The sequence below is a fragment of the Sesamum indicum genome, linkage group LG8 (assembly GCF_026168435.1).
Source record: "Sesamum indicum cultivar Baizhima isolate 11 linkage group LG8, ASM2616843v1, whole genome shotgun sequence".
Lineage (NCBI taxonomy): Eukaryota > Viridiplantae > Streptophyta > Magnoliopsida > Lamiales > Pedaliaceae > Sesamum > Sesamum indicum.
In genome coordinates this window covers 25,638,435-25,650,320 of record NC_142664.1, presented here as the reverse complement: position 1 = coordinate 25,650,320, position 11,886 = coordinate 25,638,435, and the positions used below count along the sequence as shown (strand labels likewise).

General features: G+C 38.7%; 1 protein-coding gene across 3 annotated transcripts; it reads right to left on the bottom strand.

The window, feature by feature from the left end:
* Positions 1–610: 610 nt before the first annotated feature.
* On the bottom strand, positions 611–10,932 carry LOC105168842 (uncharacterized). Of its 3 annotated transcripts, none has more exons than XM_011089003.3 (9): positions 10,773–10,932; positions 8,070–8,519; positions 5,402–7,920; positions 5,185–5,321; positions 3,254–5,104; positions 3,007–3,055; positions 2,670–2,914; positions 2,433–2,531; positions 611–1,904 (listed from the first exon to the last, which is right to left on the bottom strand). In XM_011089003.3, the coding sequence occupies exons 2-9, from the start codon at positions 8,251–8,253 to the stop codon at positions 1,673–1,675; spliced, it is 5,316 nt and encodes a 1,771-aa protein (XP_011087305.1). In that variant the 5' UTR covers positions 8,254–8,519; positions 10,773–10,932; the 3' UTR covers positions 611–1,672. The 3 variants fall into 3 exon arrangements, with proteins under 3 accessions (XP_011087305.1, XP_020551962.1, XP_011087306.1); XM_020696303.2 differs by having other exon boundaries at positions 5,402–7,917; XM_011089004.3 differs by having other exon boundaries at positions 8,070–8,278.
* Positions 10,933–11,886: the final 954 nt, after the last annotated feature.

Below are 11,886 nucleotides of genomic sequence, written 5' to 3'. Positions count from 1 at the left end.
AAGATGAACAGTACTTTCCTGAAGCTCAGGCAGACCCTGTCTTAGTTGGAATACTACTTCTCTAATAATAGGAAAGTAAGGTAGGTTGTCTGGAGTAATAAAGAAGGCTTCTTTGTTTCCATCAAAACATCTGCTGCAACAGCTACCTTAATTCATCCAATCATCAAAATCCAACTTCCAGATGCGGATTTTACATATTTTGAATATCATTAACCATGCTGTCTAGGATCCGTCGACGAGTCCCAAAATGCTTTATCATCCTGTATCTGGTTGGGGCATATTAATCAGTAGTATCTCACTCCCACTTGTTCAATAATCTCTCTCTAATAATGGAAAAGTTAAAATTGATCCATCCGAATATATTTTCAATCCCACCACTTGCATATACAAGTGAGATTGTATATCTCATCACTCATACCATGTAAATAACATCAGGCCTTCAATCTGTTCAAAGACTGATACACTTCAAATATCAAAAATCACGATATGATACTGCAAACCTGATGTGCTTATCAACTTAGATATACAGACAGAGAGAAAAGGTCACTTCAACATATTCAGAAAGACAAGACAGACCTATATGATACATAAATACAACAGTTCAGAATACTCAGTCCCCAAAGTCGACAAAACTGATGGTACTATATTTACCGTTCATGCTAGTCTCGTTGTCCATGGCTACCAATTGGAGCACAAAATTAGAAACTACAGAAAAGAAAAACATCACAACAAACGGGCTACTGCAGTGCTGTGAGAGATTGTGGTGAAATCGCTCAAATTCACTGTTTACAGTATACCACTCAATGATACACAAGAATTTTGCTACAAAGAACATCAACGAACTATCTCACAGGTTTCTAACTAGACTATCAAAGCAACGGCTAATACATACAGGAAATGAAATTTCCAGGAAAAGAAAACAACCAAAAAATAGTAGAAAGGAGGTATGGTACCAGTAGAACATTTTAACCAAACAATAAATAGCAAAAGTAACTTATTCCTTGCAACTTGAGAAAACAACTGTAGCCACTGGTCAAGTATTACAGCAACAACTCTTTCGCAACTTCCATATGAGATGGTAAGTGGAGTTTACAAGAGACTGGAATGATGTGATCCCTTTTAGATCACTACAAACACCAAGCATTGAGGATAGTGTTGAAAAATCATTAGCAAGGGTTTATCCCACATTTTAAGAAGATTTGAAGAAACCAACATGTTAATTGATTTGGATACCTACACCGAAGATCCAACTTATACAATCTTCAGTTCTTGGCTTCACAAATACCCATGAATTTGCAGCTCAGAATAAGCTTCACATATTGATAACCGAAAAATAGATACTAATCTATATATCAGAAGAATCCTCTACCAATGTGTTGATATATTTGAAATACCAAGTCGAACTCATTATCCCCTCTTTCCTCAAAAATGAAGGGGACCCAAGTTCCTCTCATTTTCATAGAAATGTACATGTACTGAACCTTATATTTCTCAATGATGACATCAACCCAATCGAAAGATTAAACAGCCTCCATCTGGTATCAGGAGACAATATCATGCCCATACTTCTGCAATTCCATCATGTGGTTCAACTGATCTTGGCGGAAGTGCCAGATAATAAATCACCAGAGACCATTGACCACACGAATGCAAAAAATAAATCAATCAATTATTATAGTGATAGACATTGTACCCTGTCGGGGAGACTTCTTGGCATTGGCAGAGCAATAACATATCTTTGCGCACAAGGTCTCTGAGTAGTTGACACTGCATCACTTGATGCTGCCTCGGCACTATCAGTTTGCCCCCGGCCATGGAATTTAGCAAAGCGATTGATAACAGAGAACTTCTCTAAATCTTGACATTCCACTCTCAAGTCCAAAATTGATGCACCTTTCTCCAGTCTGCCACATTCAAATGCATATATATATATCAATCGGAAAGATGAATACAAGAAGACAACCATAGAAGGTGAAAGTATACACAAACTACATTAAAAGCAAACACTCTTCACTCCCTCCTGCCACTCCTCGAAAAACACAATGGATTGAGAATGCAAACAAAAAGAAGAAGAATAACAAAGTGAAGGAACAGAGAAGCAAGCAAAAAAGGGGTAAAGGCAACACCTTACGGTGCGTTCTAAAATGCGCTACAACAAATTATGTGGAGTAATAATGAGATGAATATGAAGCAATTATGGACACAAATAAATCAAAGATTTGAGATAGTAACTCTATAGATTTCTTTAATAAAGTAATGATGTGGAGTACACAAGCCATGCCACATATATTTCAGTTCTCTCTTCCACCAAAAAATCTTTCAATTTAAACCAAGACTGACATAGAGAATCTCACAGAAAGCAATACAAATCAAGATAAGATATACATCCAGGCACAACAAAAAACCAGAAGAATCAAGACAAAGGTACTTACCTCAAGAAATCACTTTCCAGCTTCCTTGCTTTTCCCAACAACTCTTCAACAACTTTTGCAAAATATGGATTACCATTTAGTTTGCGCTCAGAAGGATGTCTAGAAGATATTTCACAAATAAAAATAGTTAATTAGACTGAAAAAGAACGACAAAGCAACAACCAGAGCTATAAATACAAAATATCAAGTGTTTGGCATGATTCAACCAACTCCAGAAATATCCAGATGAGTTCTTACAGGTTCATGTCATCACGGGGCAAAGCCAAATCACTTGAGCATGAAGCAATCCTGCATGCATCTCCCAGCACTACTCTAGATAGAGTATAAGTGACACTCTCATACTTCGAACAAGCATCAGTGGAGAGAATAGTTGCTGGTGGAGGCTGAAATAATTGCTGCATAAGCTGTGTTGTCAGAATAAGTCTTCTCTTTGATCTAAGCTCTAGAGGTCCATCTTCAATCAATTCAGCATCATGTTCAACCTGCCATACAGGAAAAGAGATAACAAGTCGGACAACCCTGTAAGAATTGCCCATTCGGCAGTGAGGAGAGCATACTAGCAACCGCATCATACCTTCTCAGTAAGACGATTTGCTGCCTTATTCCAGTCTGTTTCTGCCACACTGCATGCAGCAAAATTTATGCAGATTAACAATGAAGTTTTGCAGCAAGAGCCAAATACTTAGAGTATTAAAAGTGACACATGCAGAAAGTTGCTCCTAAATTCCATGAATCAAGCTACTTCACTTATCAATATGAACAAAAACCGATAAGAGAATAAACACCAGCAGATGAAAACAAAACTGATTATTTATGATTACCTGAGAGTCGAAAGATATTGTGAACCATCTGATATCTCTTTATACCAAGGATGGAGTTCAGAAGTAGCACTCTTCCGTTTCTTGGGTCTCAAAAGCACTGGATTTGGATTAGTCATATTTAGCTGCAATAACTGAGGAGAAGACAAATGATCTGCTACTAGTGTGGGGGTAGAACTTAGAACAGAGCCACCAACTTGACATGCATCAATTGGAGCAGCAGTACGTTTCTCCTCTGGATTAGGAGCATCCAACATACTAGAAGATTTCACAAGAGTAAATGGTGATTCTCCTAGTCCTAATGATGTAACTTCCTGTGCATTAGAAATGGGCACCATTTGCCCATTCTTCAAAGTTCCAAACGGGTTGAACCAGGACGGTGCCATCTGGGGACTAACCTGATGATGCTCCACTCTAACAGAAGTAGTACAATCGGCAGAAGGGTTGTTTTCAGACCCACGCAGACCAAGTGCCACAACATCCTCTGCAGCAACATTTCCATGTAAAGACGGATTTCTTTGCAAGATATCAGATGGCATAGAGGCACTCACAGTCTTGGAATCTTCAGAAGGAAATACAGTATTCGAACCCAATGTATCACCAATGTTATGCTCATTTTGCTGTCCTGCCATCAAATTTACTTGATGACCATCAAGAACATTATCTGGTCCTTTTATTCTCTTTGAGACCCTAATGCTCGGATCAGTCCCCACATCCTTCAAGGTCCTCATTTGGTTTAGCAAGGCATACTTTTTATTAGACAAGTTATTAGGTTTCAAAGTTCGACCAAAAGCTTCAATATCCTTCTGTGTTGAAACAGAACTAGCAGGAGAATCATCTGAATGATACCTAATGGAGGATGCTTGCCGCAAAGACTCTTCCATTTTTTGAGCTGACTCAACGTTTACAGGTGATACTGAGTAACCCCCTTTACTAACATCCAGACCTTGAGAACTCGATTCCACAATATTAGGCTGAGGGAACTCTGAAAAAACTGATGGAGCTTTCTGGTACAGAGCAGCAGAAGTATGTTGTGTAGGGACATTGGTCCACATGCTATGCAATAGCTGGCCGGAAGCTCCCTGATGAGAAACTCCAGGTGTGTCAAATTGCTGAGAACTTTCAATTTGATCCCTGGTTGATGGAGTTGAAGCTGGAGCTCTTTCCTGTACATCATTAGGACCAGATTGTTGAGTCACGAACCCAGACGCGGCAAGATTATCTGTTTCAGTATTATCAGAAGCATTCTGTAGAACAGTCTGTGCAGATCCTCTTTGCCCAGAGCGTGCAGCACTACCGGTGAAAGAGGAGTCAGTATGTTGATTCATTTCCATCTTTCCACTTAATCCTGTTATTTGATTATTTTGAAGCTGACTTCTCGAATAAGTAGTACCCGAAATGAAAGCTGGATCATAATTTCCAGGCATCTTATACAGAGAGTTCCCCTTGCCACGATGTCCTGGAACTGCATTTCTGTCATTTTTAAATTCACTCTGAGTTTCTTCATTAGGAAAAGGCAACGACTGGGCTGGAAAAGTTGGCCCCATCAGCAGGCCTTTACCTCCCATTTCTGCACCAGCACGACTAGCACGCATGGGATTGCTTATGTCTTGAGCATTCTGAGAAGATGATGAAAGGTCAGGAGTCTGCAGGCGTTGAGATGGAGGACCAAGCTGTAACCCAAAACCTTGAGAAACAGAAGACTGAGTACGTTGGAGGCGACCAGCAGGCCCATCAATTTTTTCTGCTTCAGGTGGCTGAGATGATACATTCCATTCAGAAGAACTTAAGTGCAGCACAGAACCACTGTTTCTTGATTGATCCACCTTGTGAAGAAGTTCCAACATGTTTTGACTGGATTGGATAGGAACATTATGAAAGTAATCAAAATATCCTAGCATAACACAGGAAATAAAAATGAAAACTATAAGTACCTGGGTGAAGAGGCCTTGTTTGGTGTGTATGAATCAAACGGTCGACCAGATGGAACAGATGCATTACGCGCATGACCAGAAAAGCTGCCACGGGAAGGCTCTTCTTCAGGGGCATTATTGTCATTTTGAAGCTCACCCTGTAGATAAAACAACATTCATAATCTCTGGCTAATCGATAGTAAGTGTTCAATGTCAACATAGTATAATCATAAATCACCTTTTCTTTTACTGCAGAATTTCTAGGAACCTGACCAAACAATTTTGACTGGCCAAAATGGGTGTGCTGCAGGTCCATACCCTGTACCTGGGTAGGCTGCTTCAGCCCATTGGTACGCTCTACATTCTCATCCAAATTTCCCATGGGATGATACTGAAACTTGCGAGGGACAGAAACTTTTCTAGCAAGCTGATTGTTTGACTTTTGTTTCCCAGAGGGCACAGATTTTGAATCACTCGCATCCCCACTTTCTCTGAAGACACCAGAAGCATGCTGAGATAAGTTGGAGCGATGGCTATCAGTAGAATTCTCTGTCGTAGTACAATTCTCTATATTGTGTCTCGTAACTTCATCTTTGTCACAGCTATTCAACGAGTCCAAACCCTGATTGTGTTCATTAACCTGGTTTATTCTCCCCGAGCGTTCACCCCCTTGAAATTGGGCTGAAGGGTAAGCATTCTTCCACTGATTGATTAAATAATTATTCTGAATAAATGCACTGGTTTCTTCACCATTCCCCATATGGCACGAGTTTGCTACTGAAGCAGCAGAGTCATTCAAACTCAAAACCCCTTTATTTGCTTGGCGATTTCCAACTGTAGAATGTACAGGCCCAAACTCAAGAGCAGAACTAGACACAGAATTGGACTTCCACAAAGAATTCCCCTGCACCACATCTCCTTGCATTACCTTCAATTGATTGTTTTGGGAGTTTTGTGACAACTTATCAGCCTCATGACTATTGAAAGCTCTATCTCTACCAGATGATGCAGCTGCGGGAGCATTCTGACCATTTGGTTGCTCTCCAGGTCCACTCTGTCCAGAGGCCCAAGTTGCAGAAATGGTCTTGGCATTTCCATATATTTGATTCCCTTCAGTAACTGATTTTTGTAGCGGACTGCGATTTGACCACTTGCTAGCTTCTTCCAAAGACTGCCCAAATCTTTGAGACGTTACAGTTGGCCCTTTTTGACCAGGCTCATTCTGATTATGTCCAGGTTGATTCAATCCCATTACATGAAGTTTATTTGTATCAGCAGAAGGGGGAAAATATCCAGAACTCGATCCTGAAAGAATATGCAGGTTGTCACTAGGCAAAGATGCTTGTTTAACATTGTCACTGTGCATGGAATGGGGCTCATTTGCTGAAGAACCATCAGTATTGTGAAAATTCAAACCACTCCACTCCTCCTGTGGCCCTATATCACTGCTAGAAGTTTCTCCGACTGCTGACTGCATAAGAGCACTCCAACTACCATTTTGAATAGATGAAGACCCATTCAATAACCCACCATTATCGAATAAATTACCACCACTCAAGTTGGGGCTCTTGCCGAAGGCAGCCCATATATTATCATCTGAACCATACAAAATCTTTTCCTCAGTCGGATCAAGGGAAACTTCGGATGAAGTAACATGCCTTGTGGGTCTTTCATGTGAGGTCTCCGATCGAGTAGCTAGCCCCCGTCTACCCAGAAAGTCAGGCAGAGGTGCATTTCTTTGTATAGAATCTGCTTGCTGAGGGGCCCCAACATCCATTATCCCAGTATCTTGGAATTGACTAGAAGCATGTCCCGACATATTTTCACTCTGAAACTTCTCTCTAGAAATGGAAGTCCCCTCCTGTGCAGAAATTTGATCAGGCAAAAGATTATGCTGGTTACTGTGAAAAGAATTTCCAGATGTTGACACTTGTGGCATTGAAGATTTCTGTGTCCCCATCTGAGAGTATTGGTTTACAGCCAAACCCCTTGAACTGGAAACAGGAACTCCATAAAGAGATTGGTCGACCTGTTGAGGCACCAAATCCACCAAACGTTGTGTCTGGCCCATGTTTGGAGGAAAAACATGTCCACTTGGGGAGCCTTGCATGGCTGAAGAAGCACAGCTCAGCCAGTTTGTACCTGTCTCAGACATCCAAGGATACTGTAATGCTTCAGAATTTGGAGTCCCGTTAACCAGAGTAGAGGACTGGCTGCCAGATGCATGTTTAATAAAGGAGGGAGCCTGATTGATCAGACTTTGAGACCTTAAATGAAGCTGCCGAAGTTGCTGCTGCCTTTGAAGCTCTTGCATTTTCCTGATCATTAGTTGCTGTTGCAGTTGCTGCATGTCGTTGACGCCAGATTGCTGTCGCTGGAATGCCTGCAGCATGCTTGCTTGCTGATGGTTCATCTGCTGCTGACCACCAAATAGATCAAAACTTACAGGAGCTACAGATGTTTGCAGACCATCTGAAGCTTTTTCTTGTTGTTCAGGACAACTCCCTTGCTGTAATTCATGGAACGATAAGCCTCTTGAGGTTATTATATGACGATCATCAGTATCTGTATCCATTGCCAGAAAGTTTGCTTCATTCTGACGAGTTTGGTAAAACTGGCTACCATAGAAGCCATTTGAATATGGCTGTTCATTTAAGGACTGACTTTTAGAAAAATCAGGCCTCAGATTTGATTGAGAAAAGTTCAAGCCATGCGTTGAGTCAACAGGATAGCTGCACTGCCCTCTATCTATATCTGCTGGTGAAACCAAAGAATATCAAACGAGCAATTAGTCACACATCAAATTCAGGAACATCAGAAAACATGAAAAATATGTGTATATACATATATATAAGTAAACTGAAAGAAAAATGCCCAAACTTGATACTGAAGCAGCAACGCCATACCTGAGCTTTGGGAAGTGTAATTGCTGCTACTTGAATTCAGTACATCAATTTGCTTCGGGCTGCCAACCCAAAAATTGTTGTTGGGCACAGACCAATTTCCTCCCAGAACATGTGATTGTCCCTGTGACGAATTGTCTTGTGCAAAGAAATTGTGAACCCTATCTCCAAATTCGTTGCCAGGCATAGATGGTTGGCACCCAAAACTTCAGCTGTTCAATGTTGGTTTATTTAAATTGATAAATAAAGAATTAACCTCTGAAAAATCAAATTCCTTCTTATCTGGGATCTATACAACATTACAATCTCTCTCTCTCTCTCTCTCTCTCTCTCTCTCTCTCTCTCTATATATATATATATATATATATGTTAAAACAAGAACTATGTTCACACCCAATTCTCCTCAAACTTAATCATCAGCCTGTGCCAACTATTCAACCATGAGACAGCCTCCTGAAGAAGAACAGCACAATGCAAGCACTATTAAGGGGGGGAAGGGATAGTAAATATGCATCAGTACGGAAAGTTAAATTCAGGTAAGATGCACAACAACCATCAATGACCATGGGTGAATAATGAAAGAACTTTAACCACAAGCCAGTTATTTTTCATACAATGCTGATAATGCATCAGCAGTCCACATCATTAAAAAGGATATAAGGGAACAGCAAGCGCAGTTCTTTGATCATTTGGGTAAATGGCAATCTTTGGGCCAGTACAGGTTCAGGGAAAGGATAAGTTGTTTCTAAAGGCACTAATTCAAATCTTTGAATCTATGAGAAATAAGTGATGTATAAAAACTACTAGGAGTTGTCAATACACCCAATATCTAGACACTGTAACAGATGAAATTACACATGTGCGTGTGCATAGTCTGTGCAAGCTCACACATGCCCAGACGGGCTTAAAGAAACACACAGATGTATATCTTAGAAACACATATACTGCAGAAAAAGAAATCTCTGTGAGACCCCAAAATACTTGTCCTCCAAATAAGTTGGAAGAAAGATAGAGCTCGTAAGGTGACCTGAATGCAGAGTGAAAATATATTTGGACAAAACCGCAAAATCATACTTTCTAAATGACCAAATCACACTTTCCCAGTCCAAAAGGCAGTTTTCTCTAATCAGAATTAAGTCCTACTCATTCAGTATCTTCAATTAAGTCCCAAATTTTACAACCATGATGCAGTTGTTGATTACTTAAATTTGTTGTTTTGCATTAGACAATTAACAAGTCCTATTCCAGTGTAACTATTTAATCAGTTCGACTTATAACTTAGTATTCTTCCTTACATAGATACTAATTTCCACAAGAAAGATCTAACAACAAATGTCTACCAGAAAGAAATTATCAAATGGATCCATTTGGAACAACAGTTGCTGATGAAACCTTAGTGTTTATTTACTTTTCCAGAAAAGTAATAATTCGATTGGAGCATAATCAAGAAACTACTGCATCTCTTTTTAATAATATACGATGCGACAGGAGCTACTGGATTCAGGACCAAAATATAAATATCAATATCCTGGTGAAACCCAATTGACTTTCAGTAATTTAGACAAGCAAATAGGATAAACATACTGAAGAATCCAAAATACTTCTACTCAGAAGATGACTCTATTCCCCCCTCAAACCACTATTGTAAGTCTTTATGTACATATTAATTACTATCCTTTCGTCAAGCGTCGCATGAGATCAATCAGCCTATCCTGAAAGTTATTATATTCATAGATACAAACGAGACTATGGGCATTTCCAATAAAACAGACTCCTCCTACAGAAGAAAGTTGCTTCTATCTCTTCAGTAGCCTGGGTTATGCATTTTCTTACTTCATCAATCAATAACATCATAACCCCATCTTCAGCCTAAAGAAAATTCATAATATTTCCTCAGTCATTGGCTTGGGAAAAAGGAAAGTTTGGGAAGAAAGTCTCATAGGCCCCACAGACAGTGACCAAGGGAGAAGGTTCCTAACCATTATAATGCTAAATAGAGCATCATATATTTAAGCAATGCAGTTCTCAAAGCAAAGAATCACCACAGAGAAAATTGAAGTTGCAACAAGGAAGAAACACCTATACAGTTAGACATTCAGATTTTATATGCAGAAGGATATGAGGACATCAAACAAGAAAACGGTACAGACTTAAATTCAAGCTAAACTAGGCTATGGTAATAAGTCTCATGAATTTTATTGTATACAAGAAAAGGCCCAAAATATGATTATATATTCCCATCAGTGTTCAGCCCACTAAGACCACATTTTTGCATATAAATATGCATGCCCTTAGAATACCTGCCAAGAACCAAACCATTCCCATATCTGACAAAATAAAATAAACAACCCAAAAAGAATTAAATGATTATCAACCGGAGTTCATCCCAACCCAAAGCACAAAATTTTCCACAATCTCACAAACAAAATAGAGAAGAAATAATGGTATCAACATACAAGAACCGCAGAATTACTCAATAATTGAACCAGTACCAATACAAGCTGGAAACGGACCTTTCAAACGTCTCGAATAGCAAAACCCTACCCCAATTTCATGCCATACGCGTACAGCATCACAAAATACACCCTCTCCGCCAACCCCCTCCTTATTCTACACACATTTACACTATATACATGTATATACATATGAAATAAATAGGGTTTGCAATTAGATAAGAGAAACAATTAAAGAAAATCGGAGACTTACGTTATAATTGAGATGTACGTGACCGCAGAAAAACGGAGATAAAAATCGATCTTCAAATACGGCGAAACTTTGTTCTAGGGTTTTGAATCGGCGAGCAGAATTACGGGGTAGCTCTAGAGAGAGAAAGGTGAAGTGCATGCTGTGAGAAAGATAAAGTGTGCGAAATTTTCAACGAACTGCGAGAGAGAAATTAGGTTCGGGCCGAGGCTAAGACTCGGGAGCACCGAAGCTGGGGCTGTGCTTGATTGGGGAGGACTCCACGAGGAATACGTGGTCCGCCAATGAGATTCCGCCATGTAGCGTTACAAAAATAGGTTGGTAGATAGTATTTAAAAACACATTTCGTGTTCGCATCTGATATTCGTGCCACAAAAATATTTCCAATAAGTACAACAAGCTCTTGAAATTTGATATAATTACAAATATTTTTTTATTATTTTAAAATTAGTAATACATTTGATGTTTAATAAAATTATACAACCTTTGAACAAAAAATTAGAATTGTCAATTTTGTCCGTATTTTTTTCGTTTTAAAAAAAATAAAAATTTATAGAAAACAAGAACTAGGTGGATGGAAATTTTTGAAAAATTGTCCACTTATTCTATAAAAGTTTTCATAAAATTTTCAAATAAAAATAATATTAATTCAAAGTTCACAACAGTATTTTAATTAGTGCACTACAAAAAATAGATATAAATTTAACGAAAACTAACTGATTGAGCTATTTATTGGATGGGCCAATAAAATCAATGGGGTATTGATAATTTTCTAAATAATATGAAGTTATTTATAGTTATACAAATTTTAAGAGAGCTCAGTGTAATTTACGCAAATATTGTGTCGAAACCTCATTTGTAAAAAACTTCTCTCACGCTCATATGATAAACAAAAAATAGTTATTTTGTAACTTTTTTTAATAATTAAAAGAGTAACTTTATAACTTTAAAAAACGGGTGGTTTGTATAAATAATATTATCACATTTCTGGTGTGTAATTTGTTGAGAAAATTTTCAATTTTCAGTAATTGAAACAATGTTCTGAAATTAGAAATCAAAAGTAATAAAAGCCACGTTGGAATAAATAATATATAACAACCAGAAACACAATTATACG

Coding starts and splice junctions, on each gene's coding strand:
- LOC105168842 (XM_011089003.3), bottom strand. CDS start 8,253: ATGCCTGGCAACGAATTTGGAGATAGGGTTCACAATTTCTTTGCACAA. Junction 2,532..2,669: donor CCCCGTGATGACATGAACCT/GTAAGAACTCAT, acceptor AATATCTTCTAG/ACATCCTTCTGAGCGCAAAC. Junction 1,905..2,432: donor CTGGAAAGTGATTTCTTGAG/GTAAGTACCTTT, acceptor TGAATGTGGCAG/ACTGGAGAAAGGTGCATCAA.